The sequence below is a fragment of the Sinocyclocheilus rhinocerous genome, unplaced genomic scaffold (assembly GCF_001515625.1).
Source record: "Sinocyclocheilus rhinocerous isolate Xijiao unplaced genomic scaffold, SAMN03320098_v1.1 scaffold40, whole genome shotgun sequence".
Classification (NCBI taxonomy): domain Eukaryota; kingdom Metazoa; phylum Chordata; class Actinopteri; order Cypriniformes; family Cyprinidae; genus Sinocyclocheilus; species Sinocyclocheilus rhinocerous.
In genome coordinates this window covers 24,672-40,554 of record NW_015624837.1, presented here as the reverse complement: position 1 = coordinate 40,554, position 15,883 = coordinate 24,672, and the positions used below count along the sequence as shown (strand labels likewise).

The following is a 15,883-nucleotide window of genomic DNA, read 5'->3' as shown; positions in this document are numbered from 1 at the left end:
ATTTATTTGCAATAGAAATCTTTTGTAACAATATAAATGTCTTTACTGTCACTTTTTATCATTTTATTGTGTCCTTGCTGAATAAAAATATTTCTTAAAAAATAAATAAATTTTACTGACCGCAAACCTTTGAACAGTAGTGTAAGCACAAAATGTTCAGTAATTGGCAATTTACTACAGCCATTTACAAAATATTATTTGTTTTAACATAGGTATTTTTTTTCCTACAATCTATTAATATTTTTATTTTTATTGTTTATATTCAGGTTTATACTGTGCATCAATTTAATTAAAATTTACTTTTATAATGCTTAAATAAGTAAATATATTTTTCCTTTATTCACAACACCTTATGCAAATTTATTTCTTTCTGTTAAAAAACATAAGCTGGGAATAGTATAATTGCAACAATAATCCCTTGATTTCTGACCAGAATTTTTTTTTTAAAAGAGAGAGAAACATTTAAATTTGTGTATGTTTTAAAATTGTTATTGTTAAAATTGTTGTATTGAATTTAAATTTTAAATTAACACGTTACATTTGTAAGCACTACAATTTTGTCAATTTTATAAACACTTTTTTTGTTTAAACAAAAAAATTACCTTAAAATCTCCTGCCTTATTGCTTTTATAAAACGGCTGCTACATAATAAAATATTATATTGCAGCATAATGGCAGTGGACGTCCTTCATACAGATGCAAGCAACAATGTAGTGCTGCAGCTGAAAGCTGGAGACCGCCTGTATGTTCGGCTGAGCAACAGTGAACTAAGCAAGAGGGACTCACAAAGCCGCTTCGGTCTCTTCTCCGGTTATCTGCCATATGAGATCTGAGACCAACAGACACACATGATTCCTTTCTGCTTTAACTTCTTTCTATTAGTTTAAAGAGGCCTCTTTGTGTTCAGAATGTGGGTGTTTCCTTGAATAAAGAATGAATTATCTGGCAATCTGACTGACTGAGACTTTTCATTAAATATTAAATCAATTCAGTTCTTCCATTTTCAAAGGCCGAGACTATGGGGAGATACTTCACAGGGCACTGGCACAGATATTACACTTGGACTTCAGGGACATTGAGAATGACACACTAAATAACAACAGATATATACACTCAGCAACAGCAGCTCAGTCACAGTGCTTTAACAGTCCTGTCTCACACAAAGAAAAGGGCTTCAGATCAGATTCTCAGTAAGAGAGCAGTGGGACAAAATCCAACCCCAGATAATTGATTTCACTTAACCTACAGCAGACAGGAAGTAATACAGTTAATATGTTTACATCCTTTAACTGCTGAATAAAAATTAGGTGCAATGCAGACAAGTATAATGAAATTTCAGTTTGTTCCTCGACACACAGATCTAAATGATTTTAGATTACTTACTACCCTATACAGACAGTGATACACAAATGTGGACATATGTATACGGTCAGATGTCTGAATTTTAAAATGTTTTTGACAAAAGTCTCTTATTCTCACCAAAGCTACATTTATTTGATCAAAAATACACTAAAACAGTAATATTGTGAAATAGTTAAATTCACAGATCAACCGTTAAAATAGCTGTTGTCTATTTTAATATATTTTAAAATGTAATTTATTCCTGTATTTATTCCAGAATTTTCAGCAGCCATTACTGCAGTCTTGAGTGTCACACGATCCTTTTCAATTACCATTTTTACTACCTAATATTTTTGTGGAAACAGTAATACACTACCATACAAAAGTAAGAAAAAAAAAAAAGGTTGGTAATGTACATGTATAAAAATAGATATTTACTTACAATAAACATGATTAAAAAAATCTGCATTATTACTTAAATTGTTATGCTATCTGTCAAATCCTCTGCACACTCAAACTCTGAGGATCATATTGCTACCGGTTCATGGCTGATTTTGAATCAGACATGAGCAATTCACTGGAGTTGTTAACCCTCTGAGGTCTGAGGGTGTTTTGGGGCCCTGGAGAGGGTCAACTGGAGACTCACTCAAACCAGGTTATTTGCTGCATTCGATTTACCTCGGAAGTCAGATGTCGGAGCTGGGAATGACGTCACAACCAAGTGGACCATGTTCCAGTAGAGAAGTCAGAAAACCAAGATGGGCACATCCATTGTTAGCAATACAAGTAGATTAAAAACACATAAAAAGCGGTGTTTTGCACAGATGCTGTACTGAAGTATCATGTCCACAAATAGAGGTTGGATATTACTGTGTGTGTGCACCACTGAGTTTATTGAAACACAGACAAACATAAGTGCTAATAAACAATATATTACTACTGTTTCTCTTCTGTTGATGCTCTGAGCAGCCATATTGGATTCTGAAGTTTGAGTTATTGCGAATCCTCAGAGATTCCGAGTCGGAACTCCAATTTGGAAAAAAAACACAAAAAAAAAACAGGGAACTTGGAAACTGGGAACTCGGAATTTCATAAATGATCCATTCATTATAATTTGTGAACAGCTACTGTTATGTCCAAAAAAAAAAAAAAAAACATTGTTCACAAACCGGACATTGCTATCATAATGGTCTTGATTTCTACAGTTTGAAAGTTTTTTAGTAAAAGTTTACCAAAATGAAACAAATGATAAAGTACAGTTACTTCAAGTAGCTACCAAAGTGGGCTATAGTATCTAAGTAAAAATACTTAGTTACCATCAGCCACTGCCACTTTATGTTCATGTTTTTGTATATGTACCATCATATTTTTATTTTTATATTCAGAATTTCATACTTCACACATAGCATAATGCTTTGCCATTATAGTCTCTGTGTAACTGTATTTTTGCCACCTTGGTTCAGCATTAAACAGCAGGGCTTTTCACACTGTTCGTTATCGTCCTTCTGACCTGCTTTTAACCCCAGGTAGATGACATTTCACATTGTGCTTAACCCTGGATCACCGTCATTCCAAAGCCTGGAATGTGTGAAAATATGCCTGTTAATTATAAATGTCCCTTTGCAGCATAAAGAAAGTACTCGACAATAATATAAAGTGTGTAATCAATTTTATTAAAATATTTACAAAGAATATCCCTTTCAATCTAAAATCAGAACAACCCTCTAAATATCTATGTTGGTGATATTTACCACAAATACAACAAATCGTAAAATGTGCTGTCAGAATAAAACTGAAATATCACAGAGCTAAAAAAAAAAAAAAGTACTTCTAAGTAGTTTTCCCCAAATTTACCTGTTCTTTCACCTTTCACCTATATCTTCATTTAAAGCATAAAGTGACTTACATACAAAATATTTGGTTTCTTTTCATTGAAATTAAAAATCCCTTAGCAACTATACAGTTTAATGTTGTAAGAAAATAACACAAAAACTCCAGTAATACATCATGGCCTAAGGATGAGTTCAGTGTCCAGTTGATGTTGGGTCTAAGTGCTTTTGGAGCTGAAGAGCACTTTGAATTCCACACGTTGGCCAAAAAAAAGTTTATGAACACACTTCATCATGGTCTTGTAAATATAGACTCAGTTAATACTTCACACGGCTGAGAATCGCAATCAATCGGGGAGAGAATAACGTCTCTTCTGTAATATTGAAACTATTCCTCCTCAGCTCTGTGAGGAAGAGGTTTGCAAAGCAGAGCAAAAGGTAGTAAACAATTACTGAAAAGCTTATTTGCATCATTCACACACTTAAAAACTTACAAAAGTTAAAAGACACACACAGGCACTTGATTAATCCAGCAGAAACGCATGTGCTGCAAAAATAGTTTTCTAAATCAGTATTTTTTGTCTTGTTTTCCAGTAAAAACACTATTTTAGATTGCCAGCCTCAGAGGAGACAAGAGAGCAGTGGATTTATTGATTAATTTACTGTATTCTCCTGCCACATAGATCTAAAATAAACATGCAATTTATTTCCCAGCTGTTTACCTTCACATTCATAACCGACTGTTTTTGTAACTCATGTGTGTTTTTAACATAAACTTGTGTGTGAATGAGAACTTAGTTTAGTACTCACATGCTGTGACAGCCGCTTTCTGTACGTGTGCACTCTGAAAACCATATATCAGAAGTTTAAACTAATATGGTTTAAAACGCATGATTTCAGAGCAATAAACATGATAATCAGAACCAAAACAGAAGTTTTTTAGCAGGTAAAAGCTGTAATGGCGCAGCTCTATTCTGGAAAAGGGGGCGGGGAGCAGCTCTAATACAACAACAACAAACAACAAAAATGTTTGCAATTGAGTCAAAAGAAGAAGGTCTTACATTGTTTTGCTTCTCAAATAAATTCATCATGTTTTACGGATGTTTCGATATTTTTACTGGAAAACAAGGCAAAAATACAGTGCAGTGTGCTTTGAAGGCCCCTGGCAAACAGCATACAGCACTCTCTCATCTCAGTCACATCTCGATTTAGTTTCCGGTTCGATTCGTCGTGTAGCACACGTCAGCCAGTGGTTTGAATTTGGGGCCGAGAGTGTTCAAAAAGTCCAATGATTCCTGTTCACCCAAGATGCTACAACATCCTACAGATCCTGCAGGTGATCCCATCCCCTCATGCCCATAAGTCTTCAGCAGGTCATCCGCATACCGCCCCTCCTCCTCATCTCCGAAGTAAGCCAGTTTCTGTCACAAAATAAGGGTTGCAAGTTAGGTTACATAATAACTTCAGTGGAGCATGAATGAAAAGCAGAGAGAGTGTGAAATATGAATTTCCTGGGTGAATAAATGTAACAACTTTGCTAGTCAGATTATAATTTACAGGGGTATTGCAAATTATTGAGAATACTATAATTACTATTTTTAATTTTTTGCTAAATATATGCTGCTTATGGTTATGGTGTAAATCTATCCATATGATATTGTTAATTCAATTAAAGGGATAGTCCAATGAAATCTGTCATCATTTACTCACCCTTATGTTGTTCCAAACCTGTATGAATTTTTGCTGATCACAAAAGAAGATATTTTGAAGAAATACAGTTCAGTTCCCACTGACATATATAGTATTTTTTGAAAAATACTGTTTTTTGTTTTTTACCAACATTATTCAAAATATCTTCTTTTGTGTTCCATAGAAGAAAGAAGGCCATACAGCTTTGGAATGACACTAGGGTGAGTACATTTTGGAAGACAGAATTTTCCTTTTTGGGTGACTTACCCCTTTAATTAATCAGAATATCATGTAATTAATTCAGTTAAAAATGTTAATTCAGCTCACTCTGTCCAAGTAGCGCCCATTGGTTTTCCATGTGTCCAGAGCACTCGTATTTGATAATTTCTGTAACGTGTTGTTGCCATAAATGTTGTTATCATAGCGCCCGGATGAGTAGAACTTTTCTGTCCCAAACTCCTGAGTGGTGGTGTTGTACACGCCTCCTCCCTGGAAAAACTGCTGCCCGTAGCGTCCTGAAGCTGAAGTCACGTTCTTACTTTCCATGAGGCCGCTCTGTAGAGACCCGTCCACTACCTCTGCCCCAGGAATCATCATCAAAGCTCCATCTTTCTAAAAAGAGAGAGACATTCCAACCAAATATGGTCAAACTCTTCCAGCGGTTTCTCTGCTTAATTTAACCATTTAAAAGGAGGTGTTTTTCTTACCACTTCTTCACCAGGAGCCTCGGTGTTGGATTTCAGCAGCATTCCTCCTGTTCCTGTGTCATCACTAATGTACAGCTTGTCTCTCTTAGTACTGCATATGAAGATGAGCAACAGACCTGAAACGGCAAGAAAAACAGAAGGCAAATTTACACGTTTTGAAAAAAAACAAAACAAAAAAAACATTTAAAGGGTTAGTTCACCTAAAAATGAAAATTATTATGCTGATATATATATATATATAATCTGTAAAATAAAAAAAAATAAAAATAATGGAAAAAATACTAAAAAATAAGCATTTTCACTAGTAGTCTCAGACCCTTGGACTTGTATATATAGATTAAGGACAGTAAGATTTCTGTTTTTTTATATATATTTTTATACCTTTTTTTAATTAATACTTTTATTCAGCAAGGATGCATTAAATTGATCTAAAGTTGCTGCAAAAATTCTATTTCAAATAAATGCTGCTCTTTTGAACTTTCTATTCCTCAAATAATCCTTAAAAAATGTATCCCTGTTTCCATTAAGCAGCACAACTCTTCAACTTTGATAATAATCAGAAATGTTTCTTGAGCACCAAATCAGCATATTAGAATGATTTCTGAAGGATCATGTGACACTGAAGGAGTAATGATGCTGAAAATTCTGCTTTACGTCACAGGAATAAATAACATTTTTTAAAAATATTAAAATATAAAACAATTACTTTAAATTGCAAATCTGTAAATAAATGGTGCTCATAGCCAGAAGGGGGCACTCACTTAAGAGCAGCAGCAGCAGGCCAGAAAGAACTAAGGCAAGGATTCCCAAACTGCCCAAAGAGGAAGAGGCACTCCGAGCTCCACATATTCCCACCCCATTTTCCTCCCTCTCACAGGTGCACACTCGCACATTCACGGTCTGTTCTTTCCCGAATCCCTGCAGATCCTTCACCAAGAGAGGGACGCTGTAGAGACCGGTAGGCATGGCCACTGCCTGTTCCAGCACCACAGATGATTCTGCATCAGAGGAGGAAAGACATGATGTTTGTGATCATACTGCAACTCTTCTGCTTTCAGTTTATCAGCCTTTGTTTGTTATTGCTATATTGAGAAATTTTATCATAAAAAATGTTGATAAACCCCCAGCCCTAAGAAACATCACAACCCTCTATCCTTACCTGTAGTATCCTTCAGTTTCCACTTCCCATCTTGATCTGCTCCAAGTTCGAAAATGAAGGGAGTAGAGTAAGGTCGCTGGTCCATGTCCACAGCTTCAACCAGAACTGAGCTCAGCGTATCATCCTTACTACACATGATCAGGTCAGTACCCGGAATCACAGGCATGTTATCATTCACGTCTTCGATCTGGATTATAACCATCCCCTTTCCTGTCTTCTTACCTGAGGAAAGAGAGATTCCAGTGAATTTCATGTGACTTTCGAGAACAAAATTGCCAGAATACAACTGGATGACAATGCACAACTTTATTTCTCACAACTGTGACCTTATTTCTCATAATCGTGACAAATTTATCTCAACAGCGAATTTCTTACAAATATGACTTCACATCTCACAACTGCAACTTTCTCATAACTGTGACTTTATATGTCATAATTACAACTTTATATCTTGCAGTTGTGACTAAATATCTAACAGTTGCAACTATATCTCACAATTGCAACCCTTTTTCTCATAATTGTGACAGCTTTGTTTCTCATAATTGCAACTTTATTGCAATTATTGCTTCACATCTCATAATTATGTCTATTTATCTCTTTATTGCAACTTTTTCAAAACTGCAACTTCATATCTCATAATTGAGACTTTATATCCCACAATTGTGACTACATATCTCACAATTGCAACTTTATATTTCATAGCTGCAAGCTTCTCATAATTGTGACACTTTATCTCACAATTCTAACTTTCTTACCAATATGGCTTCAAATCTCATAATTGCGTGTTTTTATCTCTTATTTGCAACTTTCTCATAACTGCGACTTTACAGTATATCATAATTGTGACTACATCTTACAGTTGCAATGCTTTATCTCACAATTGTGACTTTATATCTCACAACTGCGACTTCTCATCTCACAACTTTTTACAGTATATTTCACATTGTGACATTATTTCTTTGTCTCAAAATCCCCCTTTTTTTGAAACAGGTTTTACATACATGCATATGATTTGTGAAAAGTTTCTCAAAAGCTATGACCAATTACACGGTCTGCCGATAAAATTAGGCCAGCAAGCAGCAAAAACACCCATTAACAGCATAACAACCTGATGACGTCCAAAGATAAAAATCAAATGTAAAAGGCACATAAGAGTTCAAGAGGGCGAATGTACTCAGTTCTTCCTGGAATGCCATTCAACAACATTCAGTGTTTAGAACATGTAGTGTCAGGTAGGACATGTGGATAATCATCAGAATGACATGTTATATTACACCACAAAATACTGACGAAATCTTCTAAGAGGCCTGAAGCTATTTCTACCCAACCACACCCAACCAAATGGTCTTTCATTAACAGCCAGAGAAAACACACACACACCTATTCATAGAACAATAGAGTACAGTGTGTACTCAGAAATACACCAACATTTCAGTGGGGCATAGGTGTGTGTTGTGCTGAATGTCCACAGATTATTAAGCTAATATCTTAAATTTAATCTAATAATGTTGTCAAGTGTGTGACATAAAGTCCAGACTCACTCTCATCCACAGCTCTGATGGTTATGTTGTACATATCCTTGTGGACCAACGGTGATTCTCGGTCTATAGTATTGGCTGTTTTCAGTTCTCCAGTGTTCTCCACCACAGTGATCCAGTTGCCAGGGTCAGTCATCTTATAGTACCTTACACATGAATGGAATAGAAAAGTGAGAAAGTGCATTCAAAATATGGTATAAAGTTTTATCATTTACTATTACATTACCATAATACACTCTGATGTCATATATAGACACTAGATGCTTTAAACGAAAAATAAAAAAATCTAGAGAAGTTTTAGGAAACACATTTTTCCCTCAAGTAATCAATCTTAAAGCCCTGTATAATTAAAATGTTTTTTTAATTCATTTCTTTGGAAGCATTTGCATGAGACATGTTCTTGCTTGTCTTCAAAAACAGCTAGCCAGAGCACAACAGAACAGAAGACCAATGGCGGTGCTTTAAATGGAATTCTTTATTATAAAACGGATAGTTCTGGTCCTTGATTCTGATTGGTTGAGCTGCGTTCGAACTAAGCTGTTGTAAATTACACTACAAACATACACCTTTGTTTACTTCTGTGTGTTGCCTGGCAACCACTTTGTTGGAACCACAACTTTTTTTTTGTAAATTATTACAACTGTTTCTGAGGAACTACATTTTTTGGTGGAAGAATACTGTTTTTATTCATATCATTACACTTTATTTGCTTTGTTTTATTCTGTGAAACCTTACTACGTATATGGAATAACCGTTTTAAAAACGCTTCGCATCGTGCCTAACAATGCCCCTTAGCTGTTATAAATTCACTGTAAACCACGGCTTCTTGGGGCTTATTGCTTTAGTTAACCTCAAATAAAACCCACATCATCAAAGAACATACTTTATTCCATTGCTGTTCTTATTTTCTGGGTCCAGAGCTTTATAGGTTCCAATGACGGTTCCATTGGCAACATTCTCCTTGACTTTGAGATATAGAATGCCAGGGTTGAACTCTGGTCCTTCATCTTCATCTCCCACACTGAGCTCGAGTGGCACAGAGAGCCATTTAGTGTCAGGCCCAACCAGTGGAACCTCATTACGGGCAGTTATTTCCAGCTTCACCAGTGGAGTTTTTTCAAAATCCAATCCCTGAAAGTAGAGAATAGAAGGGGAATGAGGATATTGAGAATTTACCCAGGTACATCTACATAAAGCTTGCTTATTAACCCAAAAGCACCAATTCTGTGAAGAGATGTCAAAAGCTCTGCCTTGGATTCTCCTTGAAGAGAAGAACCTGTGTTTGCACGCCTGATGGATGTACTTTAGTATAACAGGGTGTGGCTGAACTGCACATGCATATCCAACAGACAAGCGTTTTCACAAACAGCTCTAAAATAGTGAGACAACCCTGCAATGGCGCTATAAATAAAACCAACACAACCCTGTCAGAGAGTGAAGAGAGCTCTCAAGATAATGACTATGACCCTCAGCGGAAGCTATTGCTACAAGAACATACTAGCAAAGAGCAAATTCTGCAAAAACGGATTCATCAAGGACATATATTTCTTGCCCAAAAAAGGTTATTTTCAGATACTTCCGCAGAACAACTTCCTATACATACTATGCCTTTAAATCCATTCACCTTTATCACATACAGAAGCCCCTCATTGGTTTTGGGGTCTGTCTCCATCCTGAAGTTTCCACTCTCATTTCCTTTGGTGACCTCAAACAGGGCCTTCCAGTTAGGGGTGTTCACCAAGTCCTTATCTTCCACTTGGATCCTAGTAACAAGCACATTTTCTTGGTTCTCCTGAACCTTGGCTTTGTACTGTTTCCAAAAGAGAAAAAAAAAACTCACAAAATTGACAATATATAACATAAAACCTTCCAGTTAGATGTTAAGTACGTTAATATCTCAAGAGGATTGCTATACAGTTCTATTCTCCTGAGTCGTTTAGTGGTTTTGTTTTACAAAGTAGATTTGTTTAGTTTTTTTGCTGTATAGACAATAAAAGGCCCCTACCAGCTTCTCCTTAAAGGTAGGAGGGTTATCATTAACGTCTGTGAGAGTAATCACAACTGTTCCTCTGCTGAAGAGCCCATTAGGAGCTCCGCCCATATCTCTGATCTCTATTTCAGCGTAGACTTTGTCCTGAGCCTGAGTATGAGGAACAAAAAACAGTAGCATTTAAATTATTGTCAGACTGTATCATATGAACACACAACACAGAAAGACATTGTAGACATAGATCACATAGCAATGAACACAAAAACATAGATTGTTTTTGTGTTCATCGCTAATAAATGATGGAAAAGTACCTCTCTGTCTAAGGTGTTGGTTTTGGCAGTTATTATTCCAGTAAAAGGATCAATGGAGAACATGTCAGTAGCGTTGTGCAGAGTAAACTTGATCAATGTGTGGGCAGTTTTAGCCTGATCCTTATCGGTGGCATTCACTTGTCCTATTACAGTACCTGAAAAACAGAAAACAAAAATATTTAAAATAAATAAATAAATCACTTTCAGTATATCGGTTTAGACCAGAGTTTAAAAAAATATATACTGCTGCAAACTATTAAAATGATATATAATAAATTATATATGGTATAATGACAATGAAGCTTATATTTTGTACCATTAATATTTTTTTTGCTTAGTGACTGTCCAGTGTTGTTGTTGTTAACTAAAACTAAAATTATTTAAAATTATTTTCCTTAATTAAAATAAAGCTGAAATAAAATAAAATTTAAATTTGAGATGAAAAACTTTTAAAAAAGTAAAATTACAAATGTTGCATTGGGCAACTAACAAAATAACATGAGTTTAAGTACTAAATTTACTAAAACAAAAAACTGAAATAAAAATAACAATGACAAAAGCACATAACAAAATTTTAAAAATGTAATGAAAGCTGAAAATCTGAAAGTAAAAACTAATTTAAAATAGTAATAAACATTATAATAGTATACAAATAATACTAACAGAACACCAGTTGTGACTATCATTTTCAAGACTATTACAAATATTTTACCCACCAATTCTTATCACTTTAATGCATTCTGGAATATTTCCTTTTACTTTATTTTTACTATTCCCATTATTTTCAATAATGATTTTCATTATTGTAATACAATATTTTTATTGCATTAGAGTAAAATGATATGATTATACAATGGATGTTTCCTAATAAAATCAACATAAATTAAATGAAGTCAAAATAATACTGCCATGATGGACAACTACTATAGAATAATATACCATGTTTTGCATTACATTATTAAGCCTGTACTTGATAGTTAGGAATATATGTTTTGTCCTTCTCTTTCGTACCTGCCCTGCACCGCTCTTCTACGGTGAAGAATCGACCTCCTATGAATTCAGGGGCATTATCATTCTTATCCTCCACATTCACAGTGATGGGCAGAAATGCATCTGTTTCCCTGCCACTTACGTCATATACACGAGCTATAAACTACAACAAGAGAAACAAGAGAAGCAGACATATTTAGTTGTACTGATGCTTTAATTATATTCCAGACCATAAGCTCATGCACTGTTTTCTGCATAAGGCCTGAAATGTTCAGACTCACATTGAATTGTGGGTACTGCTCACGGTCAACAGCCCTGGTCACACTCAGCATGCCGTTGTTCTTGTTCAGAATGAATAGGCCCACAGGATCTGTGGTAACACCCTGCCCACTGATCTGATAATACACTGTGTAATTTACTGAAGAATCAGACGCAATCTGAGAAAAGATGAACACAGCAGTAAGCATAAGAATAGGAAGTATAACAAAAGGTCAAAATGAGATCATGGAAGGGAGGAGGAAATGGGAAGGGAGTAGTGGAATGACTAAAGAAGAGATATAGCTAATGTTACAAGGTCTCACCATCTCCAGTTCCTTTGGGAAAGGAGGGCTGTCATTCTCAACAACAGAGAAAGGCAACGGTCTCCATCTTCTCTTAGTACGCTTGTGAGCCGCACTGCTGGACTTCTGAGATAGCTGAAGTCAGAACATATAGAGAAACATTCCTCATGCTGCTGATCCAGATCAAATGGTTTATGGTTAAGAATTACAGGCTGTAGTTTTACCTCATCTTTACAGGACAGGATTATGTCCACCCTCCAATCCGATCTGTTCTCATCCTGCACCAGTACAGAAAACCGCTTTGTTGTAATCTCCAAACCACGAACTGTGATAATGGTTCCATCTGTATTTACAGTGAAGTCAGGGTCACTGGAAGTAAAGGCCACAGGTTTGGCCACACAGCCTTTGAGAGTCACTGTGGGGAAAAAAAAAATGCAACAAAGTCAGGAAATTATACCACAGCTAAGCCTTGTGTTTTTCCAAAACCATACGTAGTTTGAATCTATTACTTGTTTTCCACCCAATATCATATCACTAAAGCTTTCAAAGTTCAAAAAAAGAATGTGAAAGCACCATAAAAGTATCACCAGTGCTGCTATTGCCAACTAAAACTAAAAGTATTACAAAACGTTTCCGTTAATTGAAAAAAAGCTGAAAAAAAAACATTTAATAAAAAATTTACTATTAATATAAAATAATAAAAAAGCAATCAAATACAAAAAAGAAAGAAATTAGACATATTGCTTTGGCAACTAACTGAAATAAAATAGTAATAAAGTACTAAAATTACTACAACTTTAAAATTAAAGCTAAATGAAAGCAATTCCATCATTATTTACTGCTAATCTTCCCATTCAGTTGACTTTTCATTTTCATTTGACTTCTATTATACTTTTATGCTGCTTTTGTGTCTATTTGAAGGTCCTTTTTCATTCCATAGAAGCAAGAAAGTCACACAGATTTGAAACGACATGAGGGTGAGTAAATGATGACAGAACTTAACATTCTTGGAAGAGCAAATTCTTTTACCATTAATTATCTTTATGTAAACGTTAGCAACATCAAATGAAGGAAAAGCTTAGTCTGCATAAAGTCAGACAAGGTCATTTCATGTCATTCGGATGAAAAGGCTTAGTGATATCACAAATCTTACATTCTTCCTTGCCTTCGGAGATGACATAACCGGCGGGCAGCCTCTTAGGAACCTGAGCAAGCACAGGCCTCAACTCACAAGATGCAGCGCTCTGAAACAGCACCTGAGGGAGGAATTGAAAGTGAGTGAGAGGGAGAATCAAGGGTGTATTACATTCCCCAGTGTGATTGAGCAAAACCTGAGTAATGTGGTTTGAAACAACACATTACTTCAAATCCTAATGAATCAGGCGAGGATTGTGATTGTGTGATTATCAGAATCATGTTAATTGTAGGAATTAGAATTTATTTTAAAAACTTTTAAAACAGTATATAGCCTACTCCTTATTGTCATAATTTAAGATACTGTATTAGAGTGTTTGGCTTGCAAAAAACATTATTAATAATCAGTACTTTTGTCTTATTTTCTTGTTTTACACAGCAAACCACCTCACATTGTTACTTGATTGTTTCATTCAGATCTAAACAGCTACATAGTATGAAAGCATTACACCACAGTGCCTTTGTTTGTGTGTGGCAAACAAAGAGTGATGAACCGAAACAATGACTCCCATAACTCAAGAATGACATGGGAAACTGTGGCTAATTGACCCTCTAACGCTAACACTTTCTATTCTATTTTAATTCTACTTTATCTATATTTATCTTCTTTTTTATTTTTTTTATTTAAAAAACAACAACAAAAAACAAACAAACACTAGCTTTCTATTTTTTTCTATTCTATCTACTTGTTTTTCTTTGTGTGTGTGTGTGTGTGTGTGTATATATGTGTGTGTGTGTATAATGTGTGTGTATATATATATATATGTATGTGTATATATATATATTTACACCTTGCTGTACGTACTGCGTTAGGCTAACCGAGACTTGTCATTTGCACTTATATTGTTGCTCTTTTGTTAGTTTTGACTGCTTTTATTGTCCTCATTTGTAAGTCGCTTTGGATAAAAGCGTCTGCTAAATGACTAAATAAATAAATAAAATAAAATAATAAAATACAATAAGAACATAGCTAAACAAAACCACTATCAAAGAAACATTAACCATAAGCCAAAATAGAAAGCAGATTTCAAGTACTCTACATGCTGCTATAGGGTATGCTGTCTCATTTCATGGTGTAATGTTATGGGTTTCGGTTATATATCAGTCTCAGCTTTATCTTATCTCCAAACAAGACTGATCTGTCCAGTGGAACCTGTAGATCTAAACACTTGAAAATAAGTGAAAATGAATTTTACTTTGCTTAAGTGGTTATTGTCATTGTGTCTTCATGTGTCTTTTACTGACACCAACAAGTCAATAAAACATGCAAAAAAGAAAGTGTGCCTTTGGGTGTTTACCCCAGTGCGTGAACCTAAACGATATCAGCAAATCACAAAGTTTACAAATGACATTTGGGTTTTAATTGATCCATCACTAACAAATAAAAATAACTGACCCAGCCAGTGAAATAAATGGGAAACAGTGAATTAACGAATGAATGTATGAATGAATGAGGACATTTACAATAGCATATTTTAACATAGTTTCACCCTGGATGATACTAAGCAAACATAGGAACAACATTGTGTGATGGAAAAAAACAACAACAACAATCCATCAGGCTTTTCAAATGCAGATAATTAATTAGTGAGAACTTCTTTATTCTGAAGTGTTAATGTTCAAGTACTGTAGTTTCATCCCTTTGAAATCTACAACACACAATTAACCAATATCCAACCTAAATCATTTCCAAATAGTTTGTAAAAAAGGTAGGGGGGAAATGTATTATTCTATTCATTAAATTTAGTAGGCCTATTTGTTTTTTTGTAAAAAAAAAAAAAAAAAAAAACATTATAAAAAAAAAAAAATACACTTATTTTGAGAATAATTATATAAAATATAATAAAACTTCCGTCAACAAGTAAAAATATATCTTGTGTATATACATCTTGAGTTTATTTTAGTATATACAGTTAACATTTAGTAACGTTTTTGCCAACATATTTGACAGCAAGTACTCTCCTATAATCTTACAAAAAATATTTTCTCAAGTAAATGTATGTTGATTTAAGGGTGTTTAGATATTTTTTGTGGAAAACAGGACGAAATATCGATTAATAAAATGCTCTTCGCAATGCAGGCTTATAACAACTAAATAGCGTTTTGACGGAAACTATGGTTACCAAGGTAATTAGGATACGGCAAGAATTCAGGTAGGCCTAAAACTATATATGACCTAAAACAAAATGACAATAAAGCAAAAAAACATTTGACAACCGTAACTTTAACTTTAACTTACCAGAGTAAGCAGACAGAGAGCGAACAGCGCGCGTTCATACATCCTGCTGTGTGAGTGTGTGTGTGTTGAATTTCTCTGGACTGCACCGCACTGCGTGTATCTCACAGACGTGCTCGGATAAAGTCCTCTGGGCGCGGTGCGGCTCTCATGCCATTGAAGTCTTTAATATGGGTGTGGCAGAGCCTCAGCCTCTCACTTTTTTGTATCAATGGGGCTGAATGGTTAGTCTTGAGTACACTATACAGGTTGAACTATGCTTTGCCCATGACTTCCTTAGCTTGGGAAGCTCTGGAAGGCTTAGACTCCACCCCAAACTGCCCTTTGAAACTCCCTCTG

At 35.0% G+C, this 15,883-nt stretch overlaps 1 protein-coding gene across 2 annotated transcripts; it reads right to left on the bottom strand.

Moving 5' to 3' along the window:
* Window positions 1-4,235: 4,235 nt before the first annotated feature.
* LOC107746002 (desmocollin-2-like) lies at window positions 4,236-15,883 on the bottom strand. 2 transcript variants are annotated; one of them, XM_016560034.1, is made up of 16 exons: window positions 15,548-15,883; window positions 13,268-13,370; window positions 12,339-12,529; window positions 12,136-12,249; window positions 11,836-11,991; window positions 11,576-11,717; window positions 10,565-10,719; window positions 10,269-10,403; window positions 9,888-10,073; window positions 9,147-9,394; window positions 8,267-8,409; window positions 6,726-6,947; window positions 6,328-6,564; window positions 5,567-5,682; window positions 5,187-5,471; window positions 4,236-4,591 (listed from the first exon to the last, which is right to left on the bottom strand). In XM_016560034.1, the coding sequence occupies exons 1-16, from the start codon at window positions 15,587-15,589 to the stop codon at window positions 4,379-4,381; spliced, it is 2,688 nt and encodes an 895-aa protein (XP_016415520.1). In that variant the 5' UTR covers window positions 15,590-15,883; the 3' UTR covers window positions 4,236-4,378. The 2 variants fall into 2 exon arrangements, with proteins under 2 accessions (XP_016415520.1, XP_016415529.1); XM_016560043.1 differs by having other exon boundaries at window positions 13,280-13,370.

What these genes read in the sequence shown, in the direction of transcription:
- LOC107746002 (XM_016560034.1), bottom strand. Translation starts at nt 15,589, where the DNA reads ATGTATGAACGCGCGCTGTTCGCTCTCTGTCTGCTTACTCTG. An exon ending in CTCTCTGTCTGCTTACTCTG is followed by an intron (nt 13,371 to 15,547) that starts GTAAGTTAAAGT and finishes TTCCTCCCTCAG; the next exon opens with GTGCTGTTTCAGAGCGCTGC. An exon ending in CTACCTTTAAGGAGAAGCTG is followed by an intron (nt 10,074 to 10,268) that starts GTAGGGGCCTTT and finishes TTTTGGAAACAG; the next exon opens with TACAAAGCCAAGGTTCAGGA.